This window comes from Quercus suber, unplaced genomic scaffold, assembly GCF_002906115.3.
Source record: "Quercus suber isolate HL8 unplaced genomic scaffold, Cork oak 2.0 scaffold_435, whole genome shotgun sequence".
In the NCBI taxonomy this organism is placed as follows: Eukaryota; Viridiplantae; Streptophyta; class Magnoliopsida; order Fagales; family Fagaceae; genus Quercus; species Quercus suber.
The window spans coordinates 543,095-560,904 of record NW_027069886.1 but is presented as its reverse complement, the minus strand read 5'-3'; the positions used below and the strand labels follow the sequence as shown (position 1 = coordinate 560,904).

The 17,810-nt window shown below is 35.6% G+C and overlaps 1 protein-coding gene and 1 pseudogene across 1 annotated transcript; both read right to left on the bottom strand.

Annotated features, from left to right (window-relative positions):
- Nucleotides 1–136: 136 nt before the first annotated feature.
- On the bottom strand, nt 137–1,719 carry LOC112026502 (putative disease resistance protein RGA1). The gene is made up of 2 exons (XM_065761936.1): nt 1,417–1,719; nt 137–1,300 (listed from the first exon to the last, which is right to left on the bottom strand). The coding sequence occupies exons 1-2, from the start codon at nt 1,717–1,719 to the stop codon at nt 137–139; spliced, it is 1,467 nt and encodes a 488-aa protein (XP_065618008.1).
- Nucleotides 1,720–6,819: 5,100 nt separating this feature from the next.
- On the bottom strand, nt 6,820–8,545 carry LOC112026526 (uncharacterized; annotated as a pseudogene).
- Between the last annotated feature and the right edge of the window lie 9,265 nt (nt 8,546–17,810).

Genomic DNA, 17,810 nt, shown 5'->3' with positions numbered 1-17,810 from the left:
AATATGCATGTTTCCACCAAGGATTTATTAATATTAATAACAGGACCTTCATCTCCTTCCCAATTGTTAAATGAGAAATTAATAGTACGCATGTTGTTACTCAATTTGTGCAAAAGGGTTGTCACTTCATCAACACTCAACTTATGGTCCAAAATTGAAACGTGTCTAGCCTTTTCAAATTTGCTGTGTGATTAGTGTCTTCAATTAAGCAATAATCATTTTGTGCAACATATAACGAAAGATCATGTAACAAATCATGCATTTTAAATGACCAAACAATATTGCCTTCACCTTCAACTTCTTGAAAGAAAGATCTTGATAACAACTCTTTTAAATATTGTTCTCCAATATCTTCCAACTCTTCAGTACTATTGTTGGGCTTTTTGAGGAGCCCATTTGCCATCCAACACAGAATTAAGTCCTTATTATTATATCTAAAATCCTTTGGATATAATGAGCAATAAGCAAAACATTGTTTTAAGTATGATGGCAATTTATTGTAACTCAATCTTAATGCAGGTAAAATGTCGTTTTCTTTTTGCTCTAATTTCCATATATCATTTTCCCTTGTAGAGATCCAATCACGCTCCTCGGTTTTAGAATAAAGTAAGCTCCCTAAAGTCTTCACAGCCAAAGGAACACCTTCGCATTTTTTCACAATTTCCTTTCCAATCTTTACTAGATTTGGATATTGTTCATGCTCTCTTTCACTGAATGCGCATCTTAAGAACAATAACAAACAATCATTTTCTGGAAGACCTTTTATGTCATGGATTGGTCCAGGAGCCATCGCTAAGGCAACTTTGGGGCTACGTGTAGTGACAAGTATTTTACTTCCTCGGCCTCCTATTAACAAATTCTTAAGGTCAATCCATTTGTCACGATCCTCGTTCCAGACATCATCCAAAACAATAAAGAATCTTTTTTCATTTAAAATACATCGTAATCTAGCTTGCACTTCATCCATGCTCATGTTTTCACTAATCCCACCACCTGCCAATTTAAGCAATTCTTTTGCCAATTTTAAAACGTTGAAATCTTCTGATACACACACCCACATTTTGGGGTCAAAGTTTTTAGCTACCCATTCATCATTATACACCCATTGAGCAAGTGTAGTCTTTCCCAGACCTCCGATTCCCACAATAGAAATCACAGAAATGTTATCATAATCATTTGGGAGCTTCAAAAGATCTATGATCTTTCGCTTGTCATCAGCCCTCCCAATAACATCACGATCACGAACAAAGGAGTGGGTCTCCCTGTGCACAATACGATTACCATCGAGTCGCACCTCAAGCTGAAATTGATATCTATCCTTTGCTATCAAATCTAGCCTCTGTCTGATCCCTTGACTCTATGACCCATTTTATTACGAAAGGCAAGCGAGTTAGACGATGAAAAGAAACAACATACCTTTCTGCCAGTGCTTCCATATTTTTGCACCACTTGCCTCCGTAGATCTTCACTCTCGAATTCATCCAGCACATCCATGGCATCATGAAAGACATCTTTGAGTCGCTCCAGCCAAACGCTCAGCAGGTGGTTTGTTGCTTGCTTCTCCTCAGCATCCAGCAGCACGGCTTGGACGGTGGACATGGTATCCTGAAGCTCGTTCAAATCGCTTGCAATGTTCCGTGTCAAGGAAATCTCTTGGAAAGTAAAGGAGCCTAGCTTCTCGATAACATTTCCTGCTACGCAAAAGGCCAACTCCGTCATTTCCCTTTTTTATGGAGGTGGAGGAAGAGAGGAGTTGCGGTTGCTGTAACTTTGTTAAATGAGAATGATGGTTGGTTTTGCAGTGGTGTGATACTACTGCTGGTGTGAGTGTGAACAAATATTTTGTTGCATAGGGAAACTTAAGATTAACAGAGAAGATAACAAGGTCCGTTATTGTTATTGAAAGTTGATAAAGATTGAATGTTGCTGAAAATTCTGTAGCAAAATAATTTTTAAATGTGTGAACAGTATTGTGAGACCCACTTTAATATTAAATATTGCATAAACAGTACATAAACAGTACGTAAACAATATACACACAGTATATATACAGTAAATTTTGCCCGTGCGAAAAAAAAAAAAAAAAAACACAAAACGCAACTTTACGTAAGAAAAATTGCTATCCAAACAGGCATCCTGTACCCGGCACATATACCGGGTACAAGATATACCACCTCAAAAAGCAGAGCCCACTCAACTGGAACCCACCCTATAATTCAATGCGCAGGGCCAACTGTTATCAGGATGAGTCTGACGTGAGCTTATTTCTTTTTACTTTTTAGCTTCGGTTAAGAATTGACTTATTTTACTAAAATTTAAAAAAAATTTGTTAAAAAATTGTATATAAAAATAAAAATTAATTAAAATAATATAATAAATTTATTAATAATATCAAAAAATATAATAAAATTTATAAATAATAATAAAATAAATTAACAACAAATAAAACTTTAACTTTAAAAACGAAAATTTGATGTGAAAGAGTACGTGGTTGATGGTGAAATCACTGAAATGAATAAAGAGAAACCAAAGTGCATGCAATAATAAAGTTGAGGGCCCACCCACGTTCTGATATCTCAAAAGCATGGCCAGCTTTGGTCAATCAACGAATTAAGTCCACATAGTGCATCACCAGTTCGGATCCCACCAGTTTACACTAGAATCCATGACGAAATGGGTAAATAGCTATAAAATTCAAACTATATAGTTAGTTGTCATTAGTTTCAAACTATATTTTTTACTAATATCTCGAGTCTAAGAGGCTCGATTTATGGGCTATAAATCGAGTGTTTGAGGGTCGATTTTCATATTTTGATCGGGTCTGAATTGACACTTTTTCTACGTAGCGTCCACATAAAAATTGAGTCTCTTATAATCGATTTATAAGCCTATATATAAAAAAAAAAAAAAAGAACAACAACACAGCAAAAAAGAAATCAGAGCAGAAGAAAAAAAAAAAAAAACCGGAAGAAGAAGGAAAGAACAGGCCGGCGCACCCAGGCCAGGCGAGCCCAGGCCGCGCGACCATGGGCTCGCGCGAGCTCAGGCGCGCGGGCCTAGGTCGCACGAACCTAGGCCACGGCCTGGGCTCGCGCGAACCCAGGCAGCGCGGCCTGGGCTCGCGCGAACCCAGGCAGCGCGGCCTGGGCTCGCGCGACCTCAGGGCGCACGGCCTGAGTTCGCGCGGCCTGGGTCGCGCGAGCCCAGGCCGCTCAGGCGCGCGGCCTGAGCTCGCGCGAGCTCTTTCTCTCTCTCTCTAATCTCTGATCTCTGATCTGGACTTTCTCTCTCTCTCTGATCTGATCTGATCCGGTCAGCCTCGCGAGCCCAGGCCGCTGTTTCTGGAATTTTTTTTTTTTTTTCTTCACTGATGAACATATCTGAGCTTGATATTTTTCTGGATTTTTCCCCTCTCTCTGATTGTATTTTTTTTTTTTTTTTTGGTATTTTGGCTTGTACACGAGGGACTTGGAGACTGAAAATTTTATCAAATTTTTTTGAATTGTAAATCGAGTATTTGAGACTCGACTTTTAGGTGGTCTCCACGTGAGCAAGAAATGTCACATCAGATCATAAAAATCGAGTCTTTGAAACTCGATTTATAGTCTAAAATCGAGCTTTTTAGACTCGAAATGCTAGTAAGCAATATAGTTTAGAAACCGAAACAACTAACTAGATAATTATAAAAAAAAAAATAGTTAACTATTTTCCCCTAGAATCCACTCTATAATCTAAAAAGCAGCGCCAGCTCAACTGGAATCCACAATATAATCCAAAAAGCAGGGCCAACTGTTAATCTGTTATCAACGAAGGATGAGTCTGTCGTGAGCTTATATTTTTGATTATTTAAGATCTATTTAAAATCTGTTTATTTTATTAAAATTAAAAAAAAATTCGTATTATATATAAAATTAAAAATTAATTAAAATAATACAATTACATTTCTAAATAGTACTTAAAAATACAATAAAGTTTATAAATAGGTCTTCCTTACAGTTACAATCAACGTGAACTGTAAAGAAATTAAAGAACCAAGCGGCTCCACAATAGCAGAAAGTAGAGCAGCAGCCATAATTTGGAAATGGAAATTTGCTGTGAAAGAGTATGTAGGTAGATGGTAAAATGGAGTAGAAATCCATAATGTGTACTAATAAATAAAAAAAAAAACAAATTACATTAAATCTATTTGTGGTTTAGCCTATTTGTATTTTATCTATCTATGGTTTAAAACTTAACATTTTGTCTTCAATTCGGTTGCCCTCCATTACCCACCTCACCTTTAGACACTAGAAATATAATTTATTACATGATAATTTTACATTAGAATTATTAGTGTAATGCAACTTATTCATATATAAAATCTTTTAAATAGTAGAGTAAAAGTTGATGTAAACAGTAGAGTAAAAGTTGATAACGACCGCTCTTCCGCCATCACAGATTTTTTCTCCTCATCTCGATTCAAGCGATTTCTTAAAACAAGAGATAATGTGGGAAACTTATGATCCGTTTGGTTCCCGTAAAATATTTTCTGAAAAATACTTATTTTTCAGAAATGCTATTTTTCGAAAAAGGAAAATATTTTCAAGTATTTGGTTGTATTATGAAAATTGTTGTGGAAAATATTTTCATGTGTTTAGTTCTATTAGGAAAATGCTATTTTCCTACCATTTTTTTCACAAATTCCGGCAACAAATTCTGGCAACAACAACAACAACAGCAAATTCCAACAACAACAACACGAACTTAGNATTTTTCTGGATTTTTCCCCTCTCTCTGATTGTATTTTTTTTTTTTTTTTTTGGTATTTTGGCTTGTACACGAGGGACTTGGAGACTGAAAATTTTATCAAATTTTTTTGAATTGTAAATCGAGTATTTGAGACTCGACTTTTAGGTGGTCTCCACGTGAGCAAGAAATGTCACATCAGATCATAAAAATCGAGTCTTTGAAACTCGATTTATAGTCTAAAATCGAGCTTTTTAGACTCGAAATGCTAGTAAGCAATATAGTTTAGAAACCGAAACAACTAACTAGATAATTATAAAAAAAAAAAATAGTTAACTATTTTCCCCTAGAATCCACTCTATAATCTAAAAAGCAGCGCCAGCTCAACTGGAATCCACAATATAATCCAAAAAGCAGGGCCAACTGTTAATCTGTTATCAACGAAGGATGAGTCTGTCGTGAGCTTATATTTTTGATTATTTAAGATCTATTTAAAATCTGTTTATTTTATTAAAATTAAAAAAAAATTCGTATTATATATAAAATTAAAAATTAATTAAAATAATACAATTACATTTCTAAATAGTACTTAAAAATACAATAAAGTTTATAAATAGGTCTTCCTTACAGTTACAATCAACGTGAACTGTAAAGAAATTAAAGAACCAAGCGGCTCCACAATAGCAGAAAGTAGAGCAGCAGCCATAATTTGGAAATGGAAATTTGCTGTGAAAGAGTATGTAGGTAGATGGTAAAATGGAGTAGAAATCCATAATGTGTACTAATAAATAAAAAAAAAAACAAATTACATTAAATCTATTTGTGGTTTAGCCTATTTGTATTTTATCTATCTATGGTTTAAAACTTAACATTTTGTCTTCAATTCGGTTGCCCTCCATTACCCACCTCACCTTTAGACACTAGAAATATAATTTATTACATGATAATTTTACATTAGAATTATTAGTGTAATGCAACTTATTCATATATAAAATCTTTTAAATAGTAGAGTAAAAGTTGATGTAAACAGTAGAGTAAAAGTTGATAACGACCGCTCTTCCGCCATCACAGATTTTTTCTCCTCATCTCGATTCAAGCGATTTCTTAAAACAAGAGATAATGTGGGAAACTTATGATCCGTTTGGTTCCCGTAAAATATTTTCTGAAAAATACTTATTTTTCAGAAATGCTATTTTTCGAAAAAGGAAAATATTTTCAAGTATTTGGTTGTATTATGAAAATTGTTGTGGAAAATATTTTCATGTGTTTAGTTCTATTAGGAAAATGCTATTTTCCTACCATTTTTTTCACAAATTCCGGCAACAAATTCTGGCAACAACAACAACAACAGCAAATTCCAACAACAACAACACGAACTTAGCGCCATGATCGCGATCTTGGCGCGATCGAGAGGGCGGCGCGATCTTGGCGCAATCGGTGACGAAGGAAGCGACGAGATCGGAGACGAAGAAGGGGACGAGATCAAGAACGAAGGAGGCGACGGCGACGAGGATGGCGATCTGACCGGCAAGGACGTGCTTCAGGTGGAGTGTGCTTGGGCTCTCTCTCACTCTCTCTCTTCGGGTGTATTTTCCGAAAATGCTTTGAAGGTAAAATAAGAGTGTAAATTGGTTTCCGTTCAAAATGCCTTATTTTCCGGTCAACGTGAATCATTTTTTCCGTTGACAGTATTTTCCATAAGAACCAAACACCGTATTTTCCGGAAAATCATTTCCGGAATCAGTTTGAAGCCAAAACAAACGGAGCCTTACTGAACCTTTTTTGCTTAAAAAAAAAAAAAAAAAAAACTTATCTAATTATTATTATTATTATTATTTTCTTTTTTGGGATGAACTTACGTGAATAAAGATTTTAAATTTTAATGTTTTTAGATTCCACATGAATGAAGATTAAAAAATCATTTCTCAAAGGGAAAATATATATATATATATATATCAAAATTATATACTTATCAATGTAGAAGTGATAAAGCAATAGTTTATAAAAACAAATAAGCTGTTTGTTCTTATGTAAAAACTAAAAACTTGCAATTTGGCGCAGCCACCAGCACAACCACCGCTAGTCATTGAAACAGGATATTCAACATTTAATGATATTAAAAAATTCGTTCCTGTACAAGACTGATGAAATAAAAAAAATTTATTCATTGCTACATGAGGTGCAAAAAGTCCAGTCCATTTATGTCCTCTGGTAAGAATAATTTAGAGTGTTTCTCAAGTGAATAGTGGCAGTTTCTGTTCCCCTGATGCATAAGAAATAATACTTCTTTTAAGAGGTGATATGAAGTGCGCCCCATGCAATGCTGCAGCTCGTAGTATATTTAGGGGTCCAAAATCGACAGAGTATGCCTTCTGAAAACCGTCCAGGATCCCCATCATCATAATATTTGCTGGTTTTCTCTCGGCTTCATATTTCTTTAACACTGTTACCTGCATAAGTTGAATCAATGCACACATCATGTGGTTATAGAGATAATAATTTATTACAATTACATCATCAGGGCAACCAGCTCTAATCAAGTTTTGAGACACTTCTCAAGCCAAAATTGCCTATATCCCGATGTGGTTAGGACTTTGGACAATTAATTGGTAAACATGTTCCATTGGTAACCATGTTCAGATATATCCATCAGTCCACCAAAAGCCTTGTAGCTTAAGTGGCACCACCTAGTATTTACAACAAAGATGTCCAGGTTCAAATCTCCCCGCTATTATAACTATGAGAAAATAAAATAATAAATAAATATTTCCATCAGTCCATTTGTCTAGCACTCTAGCTTTATGTCTTCACCTAAAACAAGTGAGATACTAGATTAAAGGTCCTTGCATCATAAAAGAAGGCAAAATACAACAATGAAATTCAAAAGACCTCTTTGCAGAATAAGAGATTTTTTGCAAAAACATATACCTCTCCAATGTCAGAGCCTACAGCTAGCTATACCCTCAGCAATGACCCTAGAAAAAAGCAAATGCATCTCCAAAACCCATATTAACTCCTTGACCAGCCAGAGGATGAACAGTGTGTGCAGCATCTCCAATCAGAACAACATGCTTTGACACAGTCACTGGCATGCCTTAAGACAACGAAAACACCATTCTTTCAGATGACAACTTAACCACTTTTGGTGGAACTTCAAAACAATCATTAGCTGATAATGTCACACCTGCTCTAGGCCAAGAAAACATTTCTCCGCTTCCAAACAAGCTTGACGTGAGGACCATATCCATAATCCAGAGCATTATTTACATCTTTCACAAATTCATCCTCATTCATTAATTTACGGTCTGTTGACTCTTTTGGGTTCATACTTCATAGTCCACACAGTATTGCTAAAATTATCACCCATTGGCAAAAGTGCAATTGGACCAGCAGGTAGAAACCGTTGCCACGCACATCCATTTTCAACAGTATGTTCCACTGTACATATGATTGCGTTCTGTGAGTAGTTCCATCCAGTTGTCTTGAATCCTGCTAATTCCCTGATACGTAACTTGCCACCATCCGCTCCAACCTGCAATAAATGTCAACAAATTTGAATATTTGTAACCAATTATTTTATCAGTGACATATGTTACAAAGAGATCTTACCCACTGAATAAAACGGGCAATTATTCATCCTACTATTCATCAAACGGCAATGTAACTTCATTTACATACAAGTGAAAATTACCACCAATTTCGTATATAGGCTATTGCCATCACTCAGTTCCAGCTTTGCTAAATGCCTCTGAGAAGACAATGGCGGCCTTGATGATGTGCTGTCCATCCCCAAGGATGAAGGGCTCAGAGGTGGAGTCATTGAAGATAACCTGGAAGGATAGATTGCCTTGGTTACTTCACACATTAGAGAGATCAAACTTACAGATTTGATATCTAACCTAGTAATAGATTCCAACGAATAATAAACTAGAAGGCCTTCTAGTAATTAAACGAGACAATCATGAAAGTAAGCACAGAAGAACATCCGATATTCAAAATATAAATTGAACAATAAAAACAAATTAGATCTTACAGTTTTATTGATTCTGAGACTTCAGTTTCCTTCAACCAAATATAAAAGTTTAGCCAATCAGGGTCATGATGAAAACTCAAAGGAGAAGTTAGAGAAGAGGGGAGAGAGAGGCGTGTGTGTCCAATCTAATTTCTCCTCCCCTCTTTTACACATTAATTCCCCCTTTTCCAAGCTTACAAGATCTCCTGAAAATATTCTAAACATTATCTTAAAATAACAACATCCAAATCTAACTAATTAAAGAAAAATATAAAATAAATAAAATAGAGTCCTAATATAACTAGGAAAGTGGTGTTTTCAGCTGGAAATTTCAAGCACCAAATCTGGAAGCTTCTGAAAATAAACTGCATTAGGTATTAGAATTTTAGGCAAAGGAACATTCCAGAATGTCAGCAGTGCAGGTGCGGCAATTTCAAGCCCGATTTCGACCTTGATGCGTCCCATATCTCTCAAAACTCAAAACATGAAAGTTGTAGAGCTTTGTTTTGGAGTTCCATGGCATCTTGAATCACCTCAATCGGAGCTCTAATGAGAGAGTTATGCCCAAATTACAAAACAATGTCGAAGTTGTCCAGAATCGCCCAATTAACTACGTTTTGCACTTAATGCCTCCGTTTGCATAATAAATTAAAATATAAGAATAATGAGTACATTAAGGGAAAAAAATATGACATTTTGCATTCTCATCATTTATGAAAAGAACTACTATTCAAATCTCTCTCTCCCCCTTATCATGGTACTTTATTTTGACATTCATGTAGTCTAATTGTGGTTAGTTTATAAACTATGCTTCTTTCTTATGATTAGTATTAGTGACACTGGCAAGCCACGTGCTTAGTTTATTGGAGGGTTTCATTATATTAAGTGATGCTATAATTTGGCATATGGCATTAACTATTAAAAATATATTAATCAAGGAGAATACATTTGGTCCAGATAGGGTGTAAAACCCCCACTTTACTCCATCCAATAGAAACACACCACATAAGCATTACACTTAACAATAAAATACACATGTTTCACCACAGTCACTCCTTAAAAGCCAATTTCACAAAATTCTTTAAAAAAAATATTTAAAAAAAAACCCCCCACTTTTAGATCCAATGGAAAAGCTGCAGTTGAGAACAACACCACAAACGCCAGCCTCAAATGTCCAATCCCACGGAGAAACTGCTAATGTGACATATTTTTATTGGGTGGTGTAAAGTGGGGGGTTTTACACCCCATCCGGACCAAATGTCTTCTCTTAATCAAATAGAAAAGACTTAGAGAGAGAATTATATTTCCACTTTCACTTCAATTGAAATTTTAGTAATGACATATTAAGTGTTATAGTTTTACAACTATTGATAATTTAAAAAGGAAAATAATTGTAAAACTTTTCATGTATCTCATTATTAAGTTCATGTTTTTGTTTAGGCCAAAATGCAAAAGGAGCCCTTGAGATTTGCGTTATCACTTCTTTGTAGTAAATTTTAGATGAAAATGACAATTTAATTGTTATTATGAACTACTTTATTTCTATTTGTTTTAAATTCTTTGGATAAACAAAAAAAATTAATAATTGACTCCAACTTTTTTTTTCTTTTTCTTTTTTATTCTTTTTTACGTATGAAATACCCCCAAATTTTTTTTTTTTCGAATTTATGGCTTCTTCTTCTTTTCTTTTGTTAGGGACTGGATTTGAGTACGTCTACTATTGAGAGTGGACTCAAGCCTAACTAGCCCATTACAATGAATTTGTAGAGAGCGGGTTCAAGAACTAGGCCTTAGTGGGGGATGCAACGGCTAGGCATGGTTGCATGTGAATTGAATAGCATGAATGTGGGTTAGAATGCGCAATGGTGCTCCCTGGCCCTTCTCTCAGGAGCTTGCGGCTCTTATTACTTCCTTCGTGATTGGTTACAAGAGTTTCTGGGAGAATACAGGTTGCTACAGTATTCTTTCAGATTTTCTGGGAGAATACAGGTTGATGTCAAGAGTTTCTTTCAGATTTTTCCTCCTTTTTTCTAGAGGGATTTACATTACATATCCCCCCCTCAATTGATCTCAGCCCTACATTTGTTGATAAATCAGGCCGCTACTTGAGTGCTTGTCCCATTAGCCGCCTTTCCGTTCTTCCTGTGGGTTGCAGCAACCAAGGCAGCGCTATTCAAGGGTCATCTCCTCATTAATGTGACCAGGACATTAGTTGTGGGCATTTAATGTGGAGGTGACAATTCATCCTGGACTTGCTTCTCCACCCTGCTTCCATGGCTGACACGTTGTACTTGCCCTTTCTCTTTGGATGCTCCTGGTGGCTCATTACTTCCCCTTTCAACGATCTCGGCTGGCCGAGGACAACATCATCCTCGGCAATGTTTCCTGGCAGCTTGGGCTATATGTGTTCCTTCTCGGACGTTTCTTGATCCTCGGCATAGGCCTTGGGCCGGATATAAGATGGGTCAGGGCTGCCAGATTATCAGGCCCCACACTTTTCTTTTTTTAATAATAATAATAATAATAATAATAATAATAAAATTTTTATTTTTTTTTATTTTTATGTTTCACAGGGCTGCCAGATTATCAGGCCCCACACTTTTCTTTTTTTAATAATAATAATAATAATAATAATAATAATAAAATTTTTATTTTTTTTTATTTTTATGTTTCAACTTTCAATGATATCAAAACCTTATTTTTCCTTCACTTTGTCACATGTACTGATTTAAAATGTACTTAAAAAAACACTTATTTGTTCTAATTTATTAACTTAATTACTACATAAGAACTCCAAATAATCTTAATTTTATACGAAAAAAGATTTGCCTGCAAACATGTTAGGAGCCTTAGATTTCAACCTCCAATAGGAAGATGACATACATTTCATCATATGCAATGCACATGATTCATCTGGTTAGCTGTATTAAATTTGGTTGATTGAATCATGTGCATGCATATGACAAAAACAAATATCAACTTTCTATTGATAGTTAAAGCCCAAAACTTTGAATATGTTTAGAACAAACTTTTTCCTTTTATAAGTGTGCAATAAGTGTGTAAATTCTAGATGATCTTTATTTTTGTTCGAAAATCTTAATCTTCCAATACACTAGATGGGATAAAATGAGGACACTCTCACCGGAAGCTCTGTCACAACTTTTATTCACAAATGAGAGAGATATGTTGAAAAACAAATGATGATAGTGATATGAAATGGATATGGTCTAATAATAATAGCCCCACCTCAGACAAATTAACACTTTTCCCCACTGGTTATTAACTTTAACAGAGAAAAATCTTCACATTCAATGAGCACTTGTCTGAACCCAATGTCACGGCACCACCTCAGTCCATGCATGGGCAATGCTCCATAACTCAATTTGCTCATCATTTCTAAGTTGTGGCTAAGAAAAATAAAATTTTCCAAACATAAGTTTACCATGGTGGTGCTACCCCCATATATATTATCAATTAGCATTTTAGCATAATTGAAGAGGTTCTCCATTATCTTCATAAGTGCATAATTTTCTCTTTAGCATCATAATTCATAAGTACAACAACAGATTTTTTTCATGAAATTATCTTTTTTGTATTATTTTATATGTATTTATTTACACCATGTTTAATTTTGACCCCCCATATAGTGTACTCCAAAGCAAAATGGAGAAAAATTGTTGAATGAGATAGAGGAAGAGGATAGAACAATAAGCATCTATAGTTTCGTAATAGCAATCTTCTCACCCAAAGAAGCCTCTAACCTATTCTGTAAACAAAAATGGTCACACGGATTGATTTACAATTATTTAATCTCTCTTTGTCTTTATATTTTTATCTTGAAACAACGGCTTTCAACAAAATTGGAGAAAGTGGTAACCATCTATTGAAGCCATCCAAGAAAGCATTCTTTGCACACCACAAGGTCATGGAAATTTATTCTCTAAAATTCTTAAAGTATGAGTTTTTCAATTATGCCCTCTTATTATCTATATTGTTTATCTATATCTTATGTACGACACCATAGTAAGCATTACACTTAACAATAAAATACACATGTTACACCATAGTAACTCCTTAAAAGCCAATTTCACAAAATTCAAAATTCAAAATTCAAAAAAAAAAAAACCCCACTTTTAGATCCCATGGAAAAGCTGCAGTTGAGAACAACACCACAGACGCCAGCCTCAAATGTCCAATCGCACGGAGAAGCTGCTAATGTGACATATTTTTATTGGGTGGTGTAAAGTGGGGGTTTTACACCCCATCCGGACTGAATGCATTTAAAAAATAATAGCCATCTAGTTGCTCGCAGACCTTTGAAGAGTCTTCAGAGAGTCTAAATTGATTATAAATTGTAACCCCTAAATCTTTTTTTTTTTTTTTTTTTTTTTTTTTTTTGTTATCTTTGCTTTCCATCCAGAAAGTTTGTTCATCACCCTCTCCACGACAAAATTCATTCTATTCCTTGCAGCCCCTCTATGCTTAATAGGAAACCCAAGATATTTGCCAATGTTTGTCGTAGCTTGGATACCCAAATTAGTGCATATCTCCTCTTTGACTCCCTCCTGGACATTTGGAGAAAAGTAAATCCTTGATTTCTCAAGACTCACCTTCTGTCCAGACTCCTTACAAAATCTGCTCAAAACTTCTGAAATAACCTCACAAGTATGCTCCTCCACCTTAGCAAACAAAATTAAGTCATCCGCAAAAAACAAATGGGAAATACCTATGTTCCCACGAGAGGCTTTTAAAGGCTTCCAATCTCCTGCCACACACTTCTGCTCAATCAAATGTCCAAGAAATTCCATGCACAAAATAAACAAATATGGGGAAATCGGGTCCCCTTGCCTTAGTCCCCTTGTTGGAATAAAGGGATCTAAAATACCACCATTAAACAGAATTGAAATCTTGGTAGATGTAACACAACTCATAATCACCTTAATTATATTCTGAGGGAAGTGAAAGCTTGAAGAACTTTATAAATGAAACTCCACTCTAGCCGATCATAGGCTTTCTCCAAATCCACTTTGATGGCCATATAGCCTTCTTTACCCTTCTTTCTATCCAAGGCAAAAAAGAGTTCTTGGGCAATCAAAACATTATCAATACCCTTCCTTCCAGGCACAAAGGCAGTTTGAACAGGGGCAATCAACTTGCCAATAAAGGGTCTTATCCTGCTAACTATAATCTTGGATATAATCTTATAGACCGAATTGCACAGGCTTATCGGTCTATAATTATTTAAAGTTTCTGGACAAGAACATTTAGGAATCAGGGTGATGAGGGTATCATTGAGATAATCAGGAACAACCCCTTTCACAAACACATCCATCACCACTTCACTCACAGATTTTCCCACCTCATGCCAAAACTGCTGATAAAACCCCGCATGCAATCCATCAGCTCCTGGAGCTTTGAAAGGCTTCAGACTCCATAATCCATTTTTGACATCTTCCTCAACCACTTCTCTTCCTACCCAATCACTTTCCTCTTCTGACAGAAAACAGCAAGAGAAACCTGAAATTGGTGACTGCCAGTGAGATAGACTCAACTCAGTAGTATAAAGTTTCTCAAACCCCATCCGAATGTGGTTTTTCACTGCGTCTGTATCTACAATCCACTCCCCCACACTATTCTTTAAACATCTAATCTTATTCCTCTGCCTCCTAACCACAGTTGTAATGTGGAAATAGGAAGTATTACGATCTCCAAAGGCAGCAGCATTTATTCTAGACTTAAGAGCCCAATATTCCTCTTCCTGAATAAGAATGGAGGAGTATTCATCAATTAAGTATTTTTCTAATCTAAGAAGAGACTCACTGGGATTATTAGCCAAAGCTGTTTGAGTCCCATTTAATCGCGCTAAAACCCTCTTCTTCCGCTGAAAAAGGTTCCCAAAGACTTCAACATTCCATTTCTTCACTTTTCTAGTGAACTCCTCTGTGGCCAGTAACAATGGTCTTCCTTCCGGCCAAGCTTCTCTCACCACCCTAGAAAAGTCCGGGTGTAACAACCACATGCTTTGAAAGCGAAACGGTCTATTCGCCCTATCCGGATTGGGCTTACAAAGCTCAATTAGGACCGGGTGATGATCCGAATAAGTTCTGGGTAAGTGAGTGACAACTGCTTCTGGATAAAGCACTCTCCACAACGGGTTAGCAAAACATCTATCTATCCGTTCCAAAATCAAATTTGCTAGCTGCCTCTTATTTGTCCAGGTATATTTGGGTCCAGCAAACCCAAATCCACAAAATTACAAGAGTCCAGAATAGCTTTAAAGTCTAACGCCCTATTAATATTTATATGATTACCCCCAAATTTATCCTCACCACACAAGACTTCATTAAAATCACCAATCATTAGCCAGGGCAGTGTGTGCAAGTGACCAACTTCTTCAATGTTAGACCACAAAATACGTCTTTCAGCAATACGAGGACTCGCATAAATAGCAGTAAATAACCAAGAAAGGTTCGAGGCACATACCTTAACAGTAGCATGGATCTCCTGCTCTGTCGAAGCCAAAAGGAAATATCAACCTCATCTTTGTTCCATAGAACCCACAAACCACGGCATACCCAATCGTATCAGTAGTGATAAACCCATCAAATGGTAAACCACTAATGATATTCTCAGCTCTATCACCTCCTACTCTAGTCTCCGTAATTACCATTATCGAAGGGCGGTGATTCACAGACATTTCAAAAATTCGCCTCTTAAAATCCGGGTTCAGAGCACCTCTGCAATTCCACATTAGGATATTCATCTGTACAAACTGCCCAATAGGAACTTCAACTTGACTAGGATTCATTGCAGCTGCTTCCACCATACTCCATCCTAACTTCCTCAATAGGTCCTTGGAATTCTTCCATTTCGGTTTCCAGACCATCAAATACTTCAGGATTCCCTCTACATCCTCCCTGCAACAGATTAGCATGTCGCATATCTTCACCGGATCTAGAATCTGCACTAGCTTTAGCATTGGGTGATTCCCATGTGAGCTGTTGCCATTCCTCTGAAATCCACCAATTTCCTTTCTTGGATTATCCACCCGGATTCGTCGAAGTGGGCATCACAGATGGCCTTCTCTGCTTGCTCAATTCCTCCGTCTCCTCCCAAGACAAAACCGGTGTGTCTGTGATGAACACCCACCAGGGGTTGGGGTCTGACCCCATGCAGGATGGTCCAGTGGAAGAGAACCCGTTTTGATACTGGTAGGAGTGAGAGGAAATATTTTCTTCCATGCCCTTTTCAGTCCCTCGTCGCACCAACCCAACGTGCTCGTCGGTGCCGCCCTGATTTGAAGGATGATCTCGTCGGACACTTTTACTGGTCTTCCTTGATGCCAAATCACCCACCCAGTCCGAGGTAGAGAGCTCTTTTCCTGAAACACCGCTTCCATGCTCACTGTCTAACATTATTATTTAGTCCACTTGTTGTTTGCCTCATGTGAAAGGGAGGGTGGACACGTTACCTTGCTTGTAGACTGGAATATGGATGACTAGCCCTAAATCCAAAGTGAGATCATTATCGAGGCATGTTTGAATGTATGAAAAACTAATGATTTATGTGAAATTCGCCATTTTTTTTTTGGAGAACTTATTCATCTTATGTAGAAAACTTATTATTTTATATAATAATCCTACTATTGCAACTAAAATTTTTATCATTTTATGCAAATGAAGTCATTCATATATGATGCAAGATCATATTTGCAACAATCAACGTAAAATCCTAACTTTTTTTTTTGGGGAGAAACACGTAAAATCCTAACTTGATTTATGGTAATAAAGAACTTAAATTTATTAATACCATATTAATAAAAGTTAGGTTTTAGAATTTGTGGTTGATCCTACTCCTCCAAGTGAAAATTATATTAATTATCTCATGGAGATTGCAACATTGCTTCAAGTAAATATCATATTTAATTACCAAATATGCTATTTTATCAATTTCCAGATAGAAATAACAATTTAATCGTTCTTAGCAACTTTTCCTTTATGGCTTCATCATTTTTTTTTTTAAGGTTTAATTGTTGTCATCAACATTTTTCTTTTCACCTTTTTTTTTAAAATTATAAATGAGTACGAAATCACAAGTCTAGGCTACTGTTTAGTGACAAAAAAAGTGGTAATCGGTATATCGGCAAGATTATGCCAAATCAAGTTGAATGATTTTTCTCTGCTCACACTCTCGATCTACTTCCAATGATTCAATTATATAAATATATATATAATATAATATATATATATATAATATANCTGATTTCGTATTCGCAAAAAATATTTTTGCTAACTTATTTTACTATTTAGCTTATTTTTGTTATTATTTATGAGTTTTATTGCATTTTTTGATACTATTCATGTGTTTTATTTCAGTTAATTTTTACTTTTATCTATAATACTTTCAACAAAAAATTTTCAGTTTCAGCAAAATAAGTGAATTCCAAACAGACCCTTCATCGTCACTATCTAATTATTATTAAGTCCACTTGTTGTTTGCCTCATGTGAAAGGGAGGGTGGACACGTTACCTTGCTTGTAGACTGGAATATGGATAACTAGCCCCAAATCCAAGTGAAATCATTATCGAGGCATGTGTGAATGTATGAAAAACTATTGTTTTATGTGAAATTCGCCTTCTTTTTTTTCTTTTTTTTTTGAGAGCATATTCATCTTGTGTAGAAAACTTGTTACTTTATATAATAATCCTACAATTGCAACTAAAAATGTTATTATTTTTTGCAAAATGAAGTCATTCATATATGATGCAAGATCATATTTGCAACAATCAACATAAAATCCTAACTTGATCTATTGTAATAAAGACTTCAAATTTATTAATACAATATCATATTTACTATATAATAAAATTTAGGTTTTAGAAGTCATAGTTGATTCTTCTCCTCCTCCTCCAGGTGAAAATTATATTAACTGTCTCATGGAGACTGCAACATTACCTCAAGCAAATATCATATTTAATTATCAAATATACTATTTTATCAATTTCCATATAGAAATAACAATTTAATCATTCTTATCAACTTTTCCTCTATGGCTTCATCATTTTTTTTTTAA

Excerpts from the sequence above, each read along its gene's own strand:
- LOC112026502 (XM_065761936.1), bottom strand. The coding sequence starts at position 1,719 with ATGACGGAGTTGGCCTTTTGCGTAGCAGGAAATGTTATCGAGAAGCTA. Across the intron at positions 1,301-1,416 it reads ATGGAAGCACTGGCAGAAAG|CTTGAGGTGCGACTCGATGG; the intron begins GTATGTTGTTTC and ends TATCAATTTCAG.